The following is a 13,426-nucleotide window of genomic DNA, read 5'->3' on the forward strand; positions in this document are numbered from 1 at the left end:
TCTCAATACTATTAGTATGTCTGCTCTCCACAAGTTAATCTATAGACATTGTTTTTTTTTTAGACATTGTTTTTCTTTTTTTTTTTTTCTTTAAACCTAAGGTTTTCTTTACAACCTTGTATTTAACCATGGATTTGTGTTTTATTGGAGGAGATGAACAGAATCTATGAGGACAGGCCCTAAATAGCAGTTCCTTGAAAATATTTCTTAGAAGTCACCCTTGATTCAGAACCACTGCATTAATACAGTCACTAATAATATTTTGGCATGTTTCTTTCTGGACTTATTTATATATGTCACTTAAAAAATAATGTTGCAATCATATAATGCATGTAATTTAATGTCTTCATTCTCTTAATACCATTTTTTGGAATCATAAGCATTTTCTTAAGTTATTACATAATCTTCATAAACCTCACTTTTTTGACCTCATAATTTATTGATTGCATATAACACTATTTAGGTATTTGTTTCTGGATTTCTCCCATTATAAAGGAAATTATGATTGATATTTTCATACATACAGCTTTTCTAAATTTCTATTTCTTTTTTTTTTAAGATTTCATCTATTTATTTGACAGACAAAGATCACAAGTAGGCAGAGAAAGAGACAGAGAGGAGGAGGAGGCAGGCTTCCCACTGAGCAGAGAGCCTGATGAGGGGCTTGATCCCAGGACCCTGGGATCACGACCTGAGCCGAAGGCAGAGGCCTCAACCCACTGAGCCACCCAGGCGTCCCTAAATTTCTATTTCATTCAGAAATTAGTCTAGAGAGAATTACAGGCATACTTTATTTTGCTGTGTTTCACTTTATTTCCCTTTACAGATAGTAGCTTTTTTTTTTTTTCCCAAAATGAAGTTTGTGGCAACCCTGTGTTGAACAAGACCAGTGGTGACATTTTTCTAAAAACATTTGCTCATTCTGTGTGTCTGTGTCATATTTTGGTAATTTTCACAACACTTCAAACTTTTTCATCATTATTATATTTATTATGGTTCTATAATCAGTGATTTTTGTTAATATTGTAATTGTTTGGGGACACCACAAACCATTCCCATATAGGACGACAAGCATAATGCATAAATGTGTATGTTCTGACTGCTCCACCAACTGGCTATTCCCCCATATGTTTCCTCTCCTCAGGCCTCTCTATTCCCTGAGTCACAATAGAATTGAAGTTGGGTGCATTAATAATCCTGTAGTGGCCTCTAAGTGTTCAAGTGAAAGGAAGGGTTGCACATTCCTCACTTCAAGCCAAAAGCCAGAACTGATTAAGCTTAGTGAGGAAGGCATGTCAGAAGCCCAGATAAGCTGAAAGGTAGGCTTCTTGTGCCAAACAGTCAAGTTGTGAGAGCAAAGGAAAGGTTCTTGAAGGAAATTAAAAGTGCTACTCCAATGAACACATGATGATAAGGAAGTGAAACAGTCCTATTGCTGATATGGAGAGAGTTGGAGTGGTCTGGATAGAGGATCAGCTACAACATTCCGTTAAGCCAAAGCCTAATACAACCAGGGCAAAGTCCCAAGTCTCCTCAGTTCTGTGAAGGCTGAGAGAGGGGAAGAAGCTATAGAAGAAAAGTTGGAAGCAAGCAGAGGTTAGTTCATGAGGTATAAGGAAAGAAGCCATCTCTGTAACAGAAAAGTACGTGATAAAGTAGCACATGTTGATGGAGAAGCTGCAGCATTGTCCAGAAGGTCCAGCTAAAAAATTCTTGAAGGTGGCTGCAATGAATAATAGATTTTCATTGTATATGGAATAGCCTTATACAGGAAAAACATGTTCATCTCGGACTTTCATAGCTATAGAGGAGAAATCAATGTCTGGCTTCAAAACTTCAAAGGACAGGCTGACACTCTCGTTAGGGCTGAATGTAACTGGTAAGTTTAAGTTGAAGACAATGTTCATTTACCATTCCAAAAATCTTAGGACCCTTAGGAATTATGTTAAATCTACTCTGCCTGTGCTCTATAGATGGAACAATAAATCTTGGATAACAGAACATCCATTTATAGCAGAGTTCACTGAGTATTTTAAGCCTGCTGTTGAACTTACTGCTCAGAAATAAAGATTACTTTTCAAAATACTGCTCTTCACTGACAATGCACCTGATCACCCAAGAGCTCTGATGGAGATGGACAATGAGATTAATGTTGGTTTCATGACTGCTAATACAACATCTCTTCTGCAGCACATGGGTCAGAAGTAAGTTAGACTTCTAAGTGTTGTTTTTATTTTATTTTATTTTATTTTATTTTATTTTATTTTATTTTATTTTTTAATTTTCAGCATAACAGTATTCCTTGTTTTTGCACCACACCCAGTGCTCTATGCAATCCGTGCCCTCTCTAATACCCACCACCTGGTTCCCCCTACCTCCCACTCCCTGACACTTCAAACCCCTCATACTGTTTTTCAGAGTCCATAGTCTCTCATGGTTCACCTCCCCTTCCAATTTCCCCCAACTCCCTTCTCCTCTCTAACTCCCCTTGTCCTCCATGCTATTTGTTATGCTCCACAAATAAGTGAAACCATATGATAATTGACTCTCTCTGCTTGACTTATTTCACTCAGCATAATCTCTTCCAGTCCCGTCCATGTTGCTACAAAAGTTGGGTATTCATCCTTTCTGATGGAGGCATAATACTCCATAGTGTATATGGACCACATCTTCCTTATCCATTTGTTAGGAAAATGCATTTTTTATAAGACTATCATTCTTTTGATATTTCTTTCAGAAGACATAATTTTTGAGCTACACTTTGTATTAGGGTCTTTGGGCAAGTATGAGAGAAAGGTAGAAGCCACCTGTTGAAGATAGGACTTAAAGAGGTATACTTAGTCTATATTTGATGTAACAACCAACAATACCAGAGTGGAGAGGAATGGAATCTTTTATTGAGGACATACATATTAATTCCATAAGGATTTTGTCATTGATCACCTTGAAATAAGAACATATTTTTCACAGTGAGGGCACTGATAAACTTTAAGTTTTTAAAAAATTTATCCATAAAGTGTTCATCATGAGTATTACTACTCAATGGAGATAATTTATCTCTGAAATACATCTCCTTAAAAATCAATTTGAGGGGCATCTGGGTGGCTCAGTCAGTTAAGTGGCTGCCTTCAGTTCAGGTCATTATCTCAGGGTCCTGGGATAGAGCCCCCTCATTGGGCTCCCCACTCAGCAGGAAGCCTGCTTCTCCCTCTGCCTGCTGCTCTCCTGACTTGTGTTTGCTCTCTTCCCCTCCTTCTCTCTGTGTTAAATAAATAAATACAATCTTTAAAAAAATAAAAATGAATTTGATAGTTATTGCATTAACTTTTGGGTAAAAACATAAATATGTGTATCAGTTATCTATTGTTATAATAATATCATAAGACTTAGTGGCTTAAAACAACAAATATTATTTCTCATGAGGCAATTATGATAATCTAGTCTCAACTCAGATGATGCCACCGAGGTTCACTTGAATGGGTAAAACTTGTCTGTTCTCCGTGTGGTCTCTCATCCTTAAGAGGCTTGCTGGTTTGTTCTCCAGTAGATGTAGGGTTCAGAGAATGGAACTGTTCAAGGCTTGCCAAGCACATGCTGAAAACTAGAACATCGCTTCCATTGGGTTCTTTTGGCCAAAGCAATTCACAAGGCCAACCCACATTCATAGGTGTGTGAAAAGATTCTACCTCTGGATGCGTGGGGCTGTAAAATCACATTGTGAAGATAGGGATATAAGGAAGCATTAATTGACCATCAATGCAAGCAACTTAGCACAGGGTGCTTCTGATACATTTATATTAATAATGTTTTGGTTGCTATATATTTAATTTAAGGTGGCAGAACTTTTTTTTTAATTAGTTACCTCTTTTCATATTTTGAACTTTGATAAATAGGACAGGTCTCAAAATAGTACTCACTTAAATAAAACTATGGATAATTGTAGTGAGTTCAAGGATCTTGGGGCTAATCAAGGAAAAGTTATGCCTATGAGGTGGTATTAGCACATAGCAAGCTATATTTGGGCATCATATGGACTGGTTTGCATGAGAGGGGATGTGTCTCATAGCAGAAAACCTTCCAGAGATGATGACATAGAACTACCACCCAGGAGGGAAAAGGGGTTAGGGAACTCCCATAGGAAAGGGAAGTCAAAGAGAAGGGTTACATATCTGGGTAGGTCACTCAGCAGCAAGATGGGGAGTCTCTGGATCAGAGAGTTCTGATCTGTAGTTGGTTGGGGTCTTTTATAGCCCTAAGGTTTATCTTATCTATGGCTAGCACATGTTGGTTGCAGTTTTGTGTGGTATGCAAAGCAGGTAGACTCTAAATGGCTGAAACTATACTTTTTTGGGAGATATTTAAAACAACTGGATGTCTAAGAATTTTAGGTTTGGAGCCAACAGGCTTTCAAGTGCTAGCCTGATGTAAGAAGTAAACAACATAGGGGCCAATGTGCAGGAATCATCTTTGGTTCATTTCTATAACTATGTTAGACATACTTCACCATTTTTAGCATCCCTCTTATATAATGAAGAAGAAAATCTTTGGTGTGGTCTTGAAGCCATCTGGAACACCCAAAAGATAGTTTAAAACATGTCATAATAGTTTTTTTTTAAGTTTGGGGTTTGGACCTGGAGAAAACAATATGGAAAGAATTGTTAGAGGAGCCAAAGTATAAGCAAAAGTCATAGGTGCCTTTAGAGTACAAAAAAAAAAAAATAATAACACAGCCTCAGTAACATTAAAAATTAGGAATACCAGATTTCACAAGAAGCAGACTAGAAAGAAAAAAAAAGATAATTATGATAAAGGGAATATTTTTGTCACATAGGTAACTTCTGTTGTCCAGGAAAGCTATATTGAAGGCACTAAATGATTTTCCCTTTGTTAAATTGAGAGCAGACTGTGGATTCAAAACTCAGTCTGTCAGTTTAACAGAAAGTAAATCAAATTCTAATCTTACTTTTTTTGTATACCACTTAAATAATATTTTGTAGTCAAAGATTGATGAGCATTTCTCTATTTTATGGTTAAGCTCATCAAAATTGACTTAACTTGATCAAAATTTGATATATTTTATAGCTTTTTTCAAATCCATTATTTGTAAATATAATTCACTTTACATCAAGCCTTCTATAAATTATTCTTCAACCTCAAATTTCCCTTTCTGTTATTCTTAGCATTCCAATTATTTAGAGAGGTACTATTGATGAGAGTCCGTATGTCTAAGGCTTAGGATAAAACTTATTACTTTTTAAGTTGATAAAATAACAGACAATACATATCCATCATTTTATAAACATGTTTGCATTTCTTCATTATTCTTTTACTTAATACAGTTCTAATTACTCATATTAACTATAGGTTTTAACCAAAATAACCAATTTCAATTCTCTCTCTCTCTCACGCACGCACACACACACACACACACACACACACACCCCTTTCACTTTTCACACACTTTGGCTAAGGACTCTGTCACATTCAAGGCAACTTAAGAGATGAGCAGAGCTCTCGTGCTTCAATAATCCACATCACACATCACTTTACAGTCATACATAGCTCTTTAAGATTTGTTTCTCTCTTCTTGTTAGAACATGGAACTTAAGGTATAAACTTGGCTGACTTGGGTATTTCTACAACAGTTCTCTTGTTCTTCTTAGAGAAAGGAGAAAAAGTCAGGAACTCAAATTTTGTTATATTTCACTATAGGTCTTGAAACTCCAGACAGCCAGAAGCAATCATGAACATTTTATATTCATTGCCAGTTTATTTCATACATCAAGACCCATTCATAAAAATTGATATATTAACCAAACAAGAATCCTCTTAGAAGGCCAAGCTCTCTTCTAAGCTATTCAAAATATATTTTAATTTAAACAAACAAACTGAATGTTTTCCATTATTTTCTTTGCCTTTCCTGGTAGCTTTGTCTAAGTAGAATATTTCTCCAGAACACAAAATTATATAGTTTTGACTCAATCTAAAAAAGTTTTCTCAGGAGAGAGGATGACAGAAAGAACCAGTCATAGAAAAGAGCTACAGTTACAAGAACATTGTACAAAGTTAACTTTTCCTTTGCAAGGAGAGTAAGGACTATTTTTCATTTATACACACAAGTTCAAAGAGAATGAATAGCCTTAGCTCTACATCTTTAGCTATAGGTTAAAAATAAACGTGGAACACAGTTTTCTGCACCTGAGCAAATTTCTCTCCTCAGTTGCGGTTGCTTGGGAGTAGTAAAAAGTTCTCTAAGGAATACTTGTAATGAAAGTCTCTTGATATGGAACTGATCTTCATTCCAGTGGGAACAAAATTGTCTCAAATATTTTTGGCTTTACTGGTATTCAAACAACATGTAATACAAGGCATATCAGAAGCTTCAAGACTCACAATAAAGGGAAGAAAAAGACTGAGCTGGGATTCTCTGTCATCCACCATCTACCACCAAACAGAGACTAGATGGCTGGTGAAATAATAAAAATCAGACTCCCAACAATTCAGTCACCAAGGAAAGAAAAATAATGTCATTTGTACAAAGTAGAACAGGACTCCTTGAGAACCAGCCTACTTCAGACATCAGAGTAAACTCCGAGGGAGAACAAATGCAGAAACAGAGCCATGATACTCACTCTGAAAATCAAGAAAGTTGGGCCTAGGATCCAGAGATCTATATACAGTCACTTTTTTAGGGCAAGACCCAGTTCTGGTGTTTGAATAGATCTGGGCATCTCCTTGGAATTTCAGCTGTGAAACTTACAGAAACAAAAGAAATTAAGAAGAAAAAAAGAATGTTTTATATGCTAAAAGTTGCAAGGAAACTAGCCTTTGACCTTTGGATGGCCTAGAAAAAACTGACTACCATATTAAAAAATAAAACATGTATAAATGAAAAAAGCAGACACAAGATTACCAAGATTGCAGTCTGTCTGTCTATAGTAGAAAGTCTGTAGTATTCTCATATATTTATCATCACTTCAAGGGCCAGCCACATCAGTATGTCAGGGCTTGTCATGGTTTCCATTATAGTTGCCTGCTCCTGTGATCCCGTAGTCCATGACCTTGACAACATATCACCATGCATTTCAATTGAGAGCCTTTGTTAAGATCATTTTTCAGATGATTGGTAAGCAGAGTATCAGTGCCAAATTATTTTGATGTAGTTTTCAATTATAAATAGCTTCTGAGATAGGAAAGTTATTTTGACTAACCTCCTTTGTCATATGAAAATATTTTGTTCCTTCAATATTATATCCGACTTTTGAATAGTTACAGATAAGCTTTGACAAATTTGCTTCCTTTTGGATTTCCTTTTTTCACAAGGTTCATTTTATGTATGTTATATTGATTCTGGCATATTCAAACTTCTTTGGAGAGTCCTATTGATATGTCCAGGTGATGTATATGAAATCTATGTACGAATTATAATACATTTCCTATTTTAATACATTTATGATTGAAATGAATTTAAGACTTTTCAGATGTGATTATTTTCTTATTAACTATAAGAAAATTTTATGTTTTATTTTTAGGCTGAAGTCTATTCTAAGTAAAAGTGGCAAACTCGACAATAAAGTTAAAAGGATTGGACCACACATAGAAATTTTCCAAGTGTTCCGGGAAAGGACCAAACTCATAAATAACAAAAAAGTAGTTAGAATGATCACCATCATGCAAGCCTATGTCAGAGGATGGCTTGAACGCAAAAGATTGCAGAGAATAATGATCAAGGTAAAGCATGTGTTAAATATAATGTGCACAAATTTTCTTATGTAGATATTAATCAAGTTTTGAATAATAATCTGGTCAATGTATCTATGATAAAGTTCTGACTACATTCTTTTCATTGAGAAAATGTTACGAATTATCTACTCTGCTGACAGTTTCAGATTTGGTCAAACCGGAGAATCTGAACAAAAGGCCCAGTGTATTCTTGACCCAATAGTTCTGGGACCACTTTTATTCTAAAGTCAGGACCACCTGTCCTTTCACTAATTTTGTTTCACCTTTTTGCTCTTTATTGTCCATATAAAACAATTTTCTTCCACTTCCCACACTCCTAGACACTCTTGTATAGCATACATATTCAACTCAAAAAGAATTATACACACACACACACACACACACACACACACACACACCACCCCTGAGCAACTTGCATAAGGAACAATCTTAACTTTTTAAAAATAAATATCTAGGATCTATTTTGTCTGACAACCATTAATTCTTTGATCTATGAGTATGTTTATGGTTTGTTTTGTTAGTTCATTTGTTTTGTTATAGATTCCACATGTAAATGAAATCATATAATATTTGTCTTTCTCTGCCTGACTTATTTCACTTATTTCAGCACAATACCCTCTAGATCCATCCATGTGGAAAATGGCAAGATCTCATTCCTTTTTAAGGCTGAATTATATTCCATCGTATCTATCTATCATCTATCTATTATCTATCTATCATCTACCTATCTATTTATCTATCTATCTACCATCATCTATCACATCTTTATCCACTCATCTATTGGTGGACATTTAGGTGGCTTCCATATCCTGGCTATTGTAAATAAAGCTGCATTGAACATAAAGGTGCATATATCTTTGAATTAGTGTTTTAATTTTCTTCAAAAAATACCAAGAGTGGAATTGCTTGATTGTATAGTAGTTCTGTTTTTAATTTTTTGAGGAACATTTGTGCTGTTTTCCATAGTACCTGTATCAATTTACATTCCTGCCAATAATGCACAAGGGTTTTCCTTTCTCCACATCCTCACCAATACTTGTTATTACTTATCTTTTTGATAGTAGCCATTATGACACATGTGAGGTGATATCTTATTGTGGTTTCAATTTGCATTTACTTGATGGTTAGTGATATTGAGCAGCTTTCATGTACCTATTGGCATCTGTATGTCTTCTTTGGGAAAACAACTCTGCCTATATTTTAATTGGATTTTTAAGAATATTTAGTTGTATGAGTTCTTTATATATTTTGAATGTCAACTCCTTATCTAATATGTCATTTGCAAATAATTTATGCCATTCATTAGGTTGTTTTTTCATTTTGCTGTTGGTCCCTTTTCCTGTGCAACAGCTTTTTAGCTGGAGATAGTCATATTTGTTTATTTTTGCTCTTGTTGTCCTTGCCTGAGGAGACGGATCTAAAAAAATTACTGCTAAGACCAATGTTCAAGAGCTTACTACCTGTGTTCTCTTCTAAGAGCTATATGTTTTAAGGACTCATTTAAGCCATTAATACATTTTGAGTTTATTCTTGTTTGTGTATAATAAAGTGAACCAGTTTCATTCTTTGGCATGTAGCTGTCCAGTTTTAACAACATCATTTATTGACGAGACTGTCTTTTCCTCATTGTATATTCTTACCTCTATTATCATAGATTACTTGACTTTATAAGTGAGGGTTTATTTCTGGGCTGTCTATTCTCTTCCATTGATCTATGTGTCTGTTTTGATCACTGTTGCTTTGTAGCATAGTTTGAAATCCTGGAACATGATACCTCCAGCTTTGTTCTTCTTTTACGAGATTGTCTTTGTTATTTGGAGTTGGTTTGGTTCCGTACAAATTTTAGTTTATTTTAATTCTGTAAAAATATGCTACTGTTATTTTTATAAGGATTGCAATGAATTTGCAGATGACTTTGGGAGTATGGACATCTTAATACTACAAAAAAAAATTAATGGTATACTGTGTGGTGACTGACATAACATAATAAACTACAAACAAAAAACAATATTAATTTTTCCAATCCATGAGCATACTATGTTTTTATATTTAATCATATTTGATTTTTTTTCATCAGTGTCTTTTAGTTGTTAAAATACAGTTCTTTTATCTCTTTTGTTAAATTTTTTTCTAGGTATTGTATTCTTTTGGATGCACTAGTAAATAAGATTCTTTTTTAAATTTCTCTTTCTGATAGCTTGTTATTACTATAAAGAAACATATTTCTATATATTGATTTTATAGCCTACAACTTTACTGAATTCATTTATTAAACCTAATAGTATTTTGGTTGAGTCTGTGTTTTTTTATATGTAGTATCATGTCATCTGCAAATAGTGATGATTTTATTTCTTTTTTTCCAATTTGGAAGCCTTTTATTTCCTTTTTTCCCCCCCTAATTACTGTGTCTAGGACTTCCAATACAGTGTTGAATAAAAGTGGTGAGAGTGGGCATCTTTGTTTTGTTCCTGATCTTAGAGGAAAAGGTTTTGGCTTTTCATTACTGAGTATGATGTTAGCTCTAAGTATGTTATATATGGCCCTTTTATTAGTTGAGTTATGGTCCCTCTATACCCATTTTATTGAGAGTTTTTATCATAAGTGAATGTTGAATTTTATCAAATTCTTCTTCTACATCTACTAAAATGATCATGTGATCTTTACCTTCATTTCCTTAATATGGTGCATCATGTTGATTGATTTATGGATGTTGTAACATTCTTGCACCCCTGGAATAAAGTTCACTTGATCATGGTATATGAACATCATAATGTACTGGTTCTACTTAATGAACTCAGGTTCCTAATATTTTGTTGAGGATTATGGTATCTGTGTTCATCAGGGACTCTGGCCTGTGATTTCTTCTTTTCTCCTTTCCTTTCCTTTCCTTTTTTCTTTCTCTTTTCTTTCCCTCTCCTCTCCTCTCCTCTCCTCTCCTCTCCTCTCCTCCCTTCCCTTCTCCCCCTTCCCCCCTTCCTTCCTCCTTCTTTCCTTCCTTCCTTCCTTCCTTCCTTCCTTCCTTCCTTCCTTCCTTCCTTCCTTCTTTCTCCTTCTCTGACTTTGGTATCAGGGTAGTACTGGCCTCATAAAATGAGTTTGGAAGTGTTCATTCTTTCTGTTTTTTTGGTAAGAGTTTGAGAAGTATAGGTGTTAAATATACAGTAATAGTGTTTCTCAAATGCTTCCAAAAAATTGAAAGAATGAACACTTCCAAACTCATTTTATGAGGCCAGTACTACCCTGATACTGATACCAAAGTCAGAGAAGGACATCACCAAAAGAAAGAAAGAAAAAAAAGAAAAGAAAAACAGAAGAGAAGGAAAAAAAAAAAAGAAAAGAAAAAAATCACAGGCCAGTGTCCCTGATGAACACAGATACCATAATCCTCAACAAAATATTACGAGACTGAATTCAATAGTACATTAAGATGATCATATACCATGACCAAGTGAACTTTATTCCAGGGGTGCAAAAATGTTTCAACATCCATAAATCAATCAACATGAAGCACCACATTAACAAAATAGAGGTAAAAATCACATGATTATTTCAGTAGATGTAGAAGAAGAATTTGATAAAATTCAACATTCACTTATGATAAAAACTCTCAATAAAATGGGTATAGAGGGACCACACCTTAACTCTGTTTCATTTAGGTCTTTTTCTGAGGTTTTATTTTGTGCTTTTATTTGGAACATATTCATCTGTTTCCTCATTTTACTTGACTTTCTGTTTGTTTCTGTGTATTAAGTGAAACAGTTACCTTTAGCCTTGTGTAGGTGATAAAACTTCTCATTCAACCTTGCTTTAGCTCTTAGTTGTTTCTTGAACCTTTGTGATTGTGTAAGCAGCCTGATTAATTTTTGATAGGTCCCTATTACTGAGGTGTGCCAAGTCCTGCCAGTGTCCCAAGGAGAGGGATCTCATTTAGTACCAGGTTTCAGGCTGACTGGAAGCCAGACCCTCAGGCAGTAGCTTTAAAAATATTCAATTATACAGTCCTGTGGGGCTACAACTGTAAATCCTACTGACCTCCAGAACAGAAAATCTAGAGAATTCCTCTGAGTGATAGTTGTAAAATTTGGGGCTCCAGGTGATTAAATATATAATCTTCTTTTCTGGAATTATTGTTGAGGAATAGTGAGGCCAAGAAGTATGCAAGGCTGATGTCGCCCAGCTTACATTCCCTGAGAGTGCTTCTGTAGACTCTAGATGTGTTGCAAACCTGAAGCCTATCCTTTAGACTGAAGCTCTGTGACAAGTAAGTCACAGAGTCCTGTTTCTACAGGAAAACTGGGGGTGTATTTCAGTCTGCTGACTGTGGTTCTGTGGGAGGTAGTTTGCCAAGAGCTCTTTCCAATGGAAGTACTGTGCAGCCTAAGAACGTGAACCCTCTTGACCACTAGGGCCAGGCAACCAACAGGCATCGTCTGTGTGCATTGTGCATACCCTCTGACTTTAGCAAGGCACGTGAAGAGTGTAGGGGGCAGGGCACACTCACTGGCTTCAGCAAGGCTGTGGGAAAATTCTTTGTTTGCATATGGCTGTGGCCTTAGAGATGTAGTAGGAGAACGTTTTGTTTGTGTGTGCCTGCTAGCTTTAGCAAGAGAGTGGGAGAATGTCATGATCACTTGCACTTGCTGGCCCCAGCCAGGTCACAGGCTTTAGCAAGGGACTGGGAGAATGTTGTGACTGCTCACACACATGGGCCCCAGCCAGTGTCACCACCGTTCACCCGTGCCAGCCTTAGCAAGGCAACAGGTTAGCACTAAATCTGCACATACCTGCCTGTGCTGGCCAGGTTGGAGAGAGTGCAAAATGGCATTTGCCAGTGTGTCCATCTCTGAAGAGAGTCCCAGCTGTCCCCCGCCCCTTGTCTTAAGACTAGCAAATGAATTCCCTTCACATGTAGTCCAGGTGCTTTTCAAACTTACTTTTGTGCTGGGTCCTGAGATTAGTGAGACTATAGCCGAGCCTTTTAAAAAGAGAACCTCAGTTCCCTACAGCCTTTGTCTCCTTTGAATGTAAGCCCTGTTGGTTTTCCTACCCATCTCTCTATGGTCTTTTTATCCTTTGTTGTGAGGAACAGTTCTGCTAGTTTTCTTTTTTAGAGGAAATTGTCCACATGTAGCTATAGGTTTGGTGCGTTTGTAGGAAGAGGTGAGATCAGGATCTTCCTATGCCAATATCTTGGACCACCCCTCCGCACTACCTATATTGATGAATTATTCCACCACTCATTGTCCAAATTGCACCTGGAGTTTTCTTAGACTTTTTCAAATTCTTCACTTCCTTATTCAGTTAATTGTCACTATAACATTTCTGTGTTGCTCTTCCTCTCTTTGTTTCTTACCAGAGATTCTATTTATCAACCTTCACAGGGAGAACTACACTTGTCTCCTAATTATTCTCCTTGCTGCCTACCCCCTAATCTGTTATATATGCAATTAATAAAATTTCACTCTGATTGCCTTATTCCATTTCTTATACTCCTTTAATGGCCTTATATTGTTTATAGGAGAAAGTATGAATTCTCTAACATAGTACACATGACCTCCCTGGTCTGGCACTTGCCCACTGTCCATCTTCATCCCGTGATACTTTCTCACTAATGCCCTGTGCTCTAACAAAGCCCCAATTCTTTATTTTTTCCTATTATATCCTATGTTTTAATGCTATTCTC

At 36.0% G+C, this 13,426-nt stretch overlaps 1 protein-coding gene across 1 annotated transcript in view; it reads left to right on the forward strand.

The window, feature by feature from the left end:
* Positions 1-13,426, forward strand: part of IQCM (IQ motif containing M) — a 405,622-nt gene that overhangs the window by 200,436 nt on the left and 191,760 nt on the right. Inside the window, exon 9 of the mRNA XM_032855550.1 lies at positions 7,533-7,731. Coding sequence (XP_032711441.1) covers positions 7,533-7,731 — 199 coding nt within the window. The remainder of the gene's footprint in view (positions 1-7,532; positions 7,732-13,426) is intronic.

This window comes from Lontra canadensis, unplaced genomic scaffold, assembly GCF_010015895.1.
Source record: "Lontra canadensis isolate GAN:19392208 unplaced genomic scaffold, GSC_riverotter_1.0 scaffold10, whole genome shotgun sequence".
Taxonomy (NCBI): domain Eukaryota; kingdom Metazoa; phylum Chordata; class Mammalia; order Carnivora; family Mustelidae; genus Lontra; species Lontra canadensis.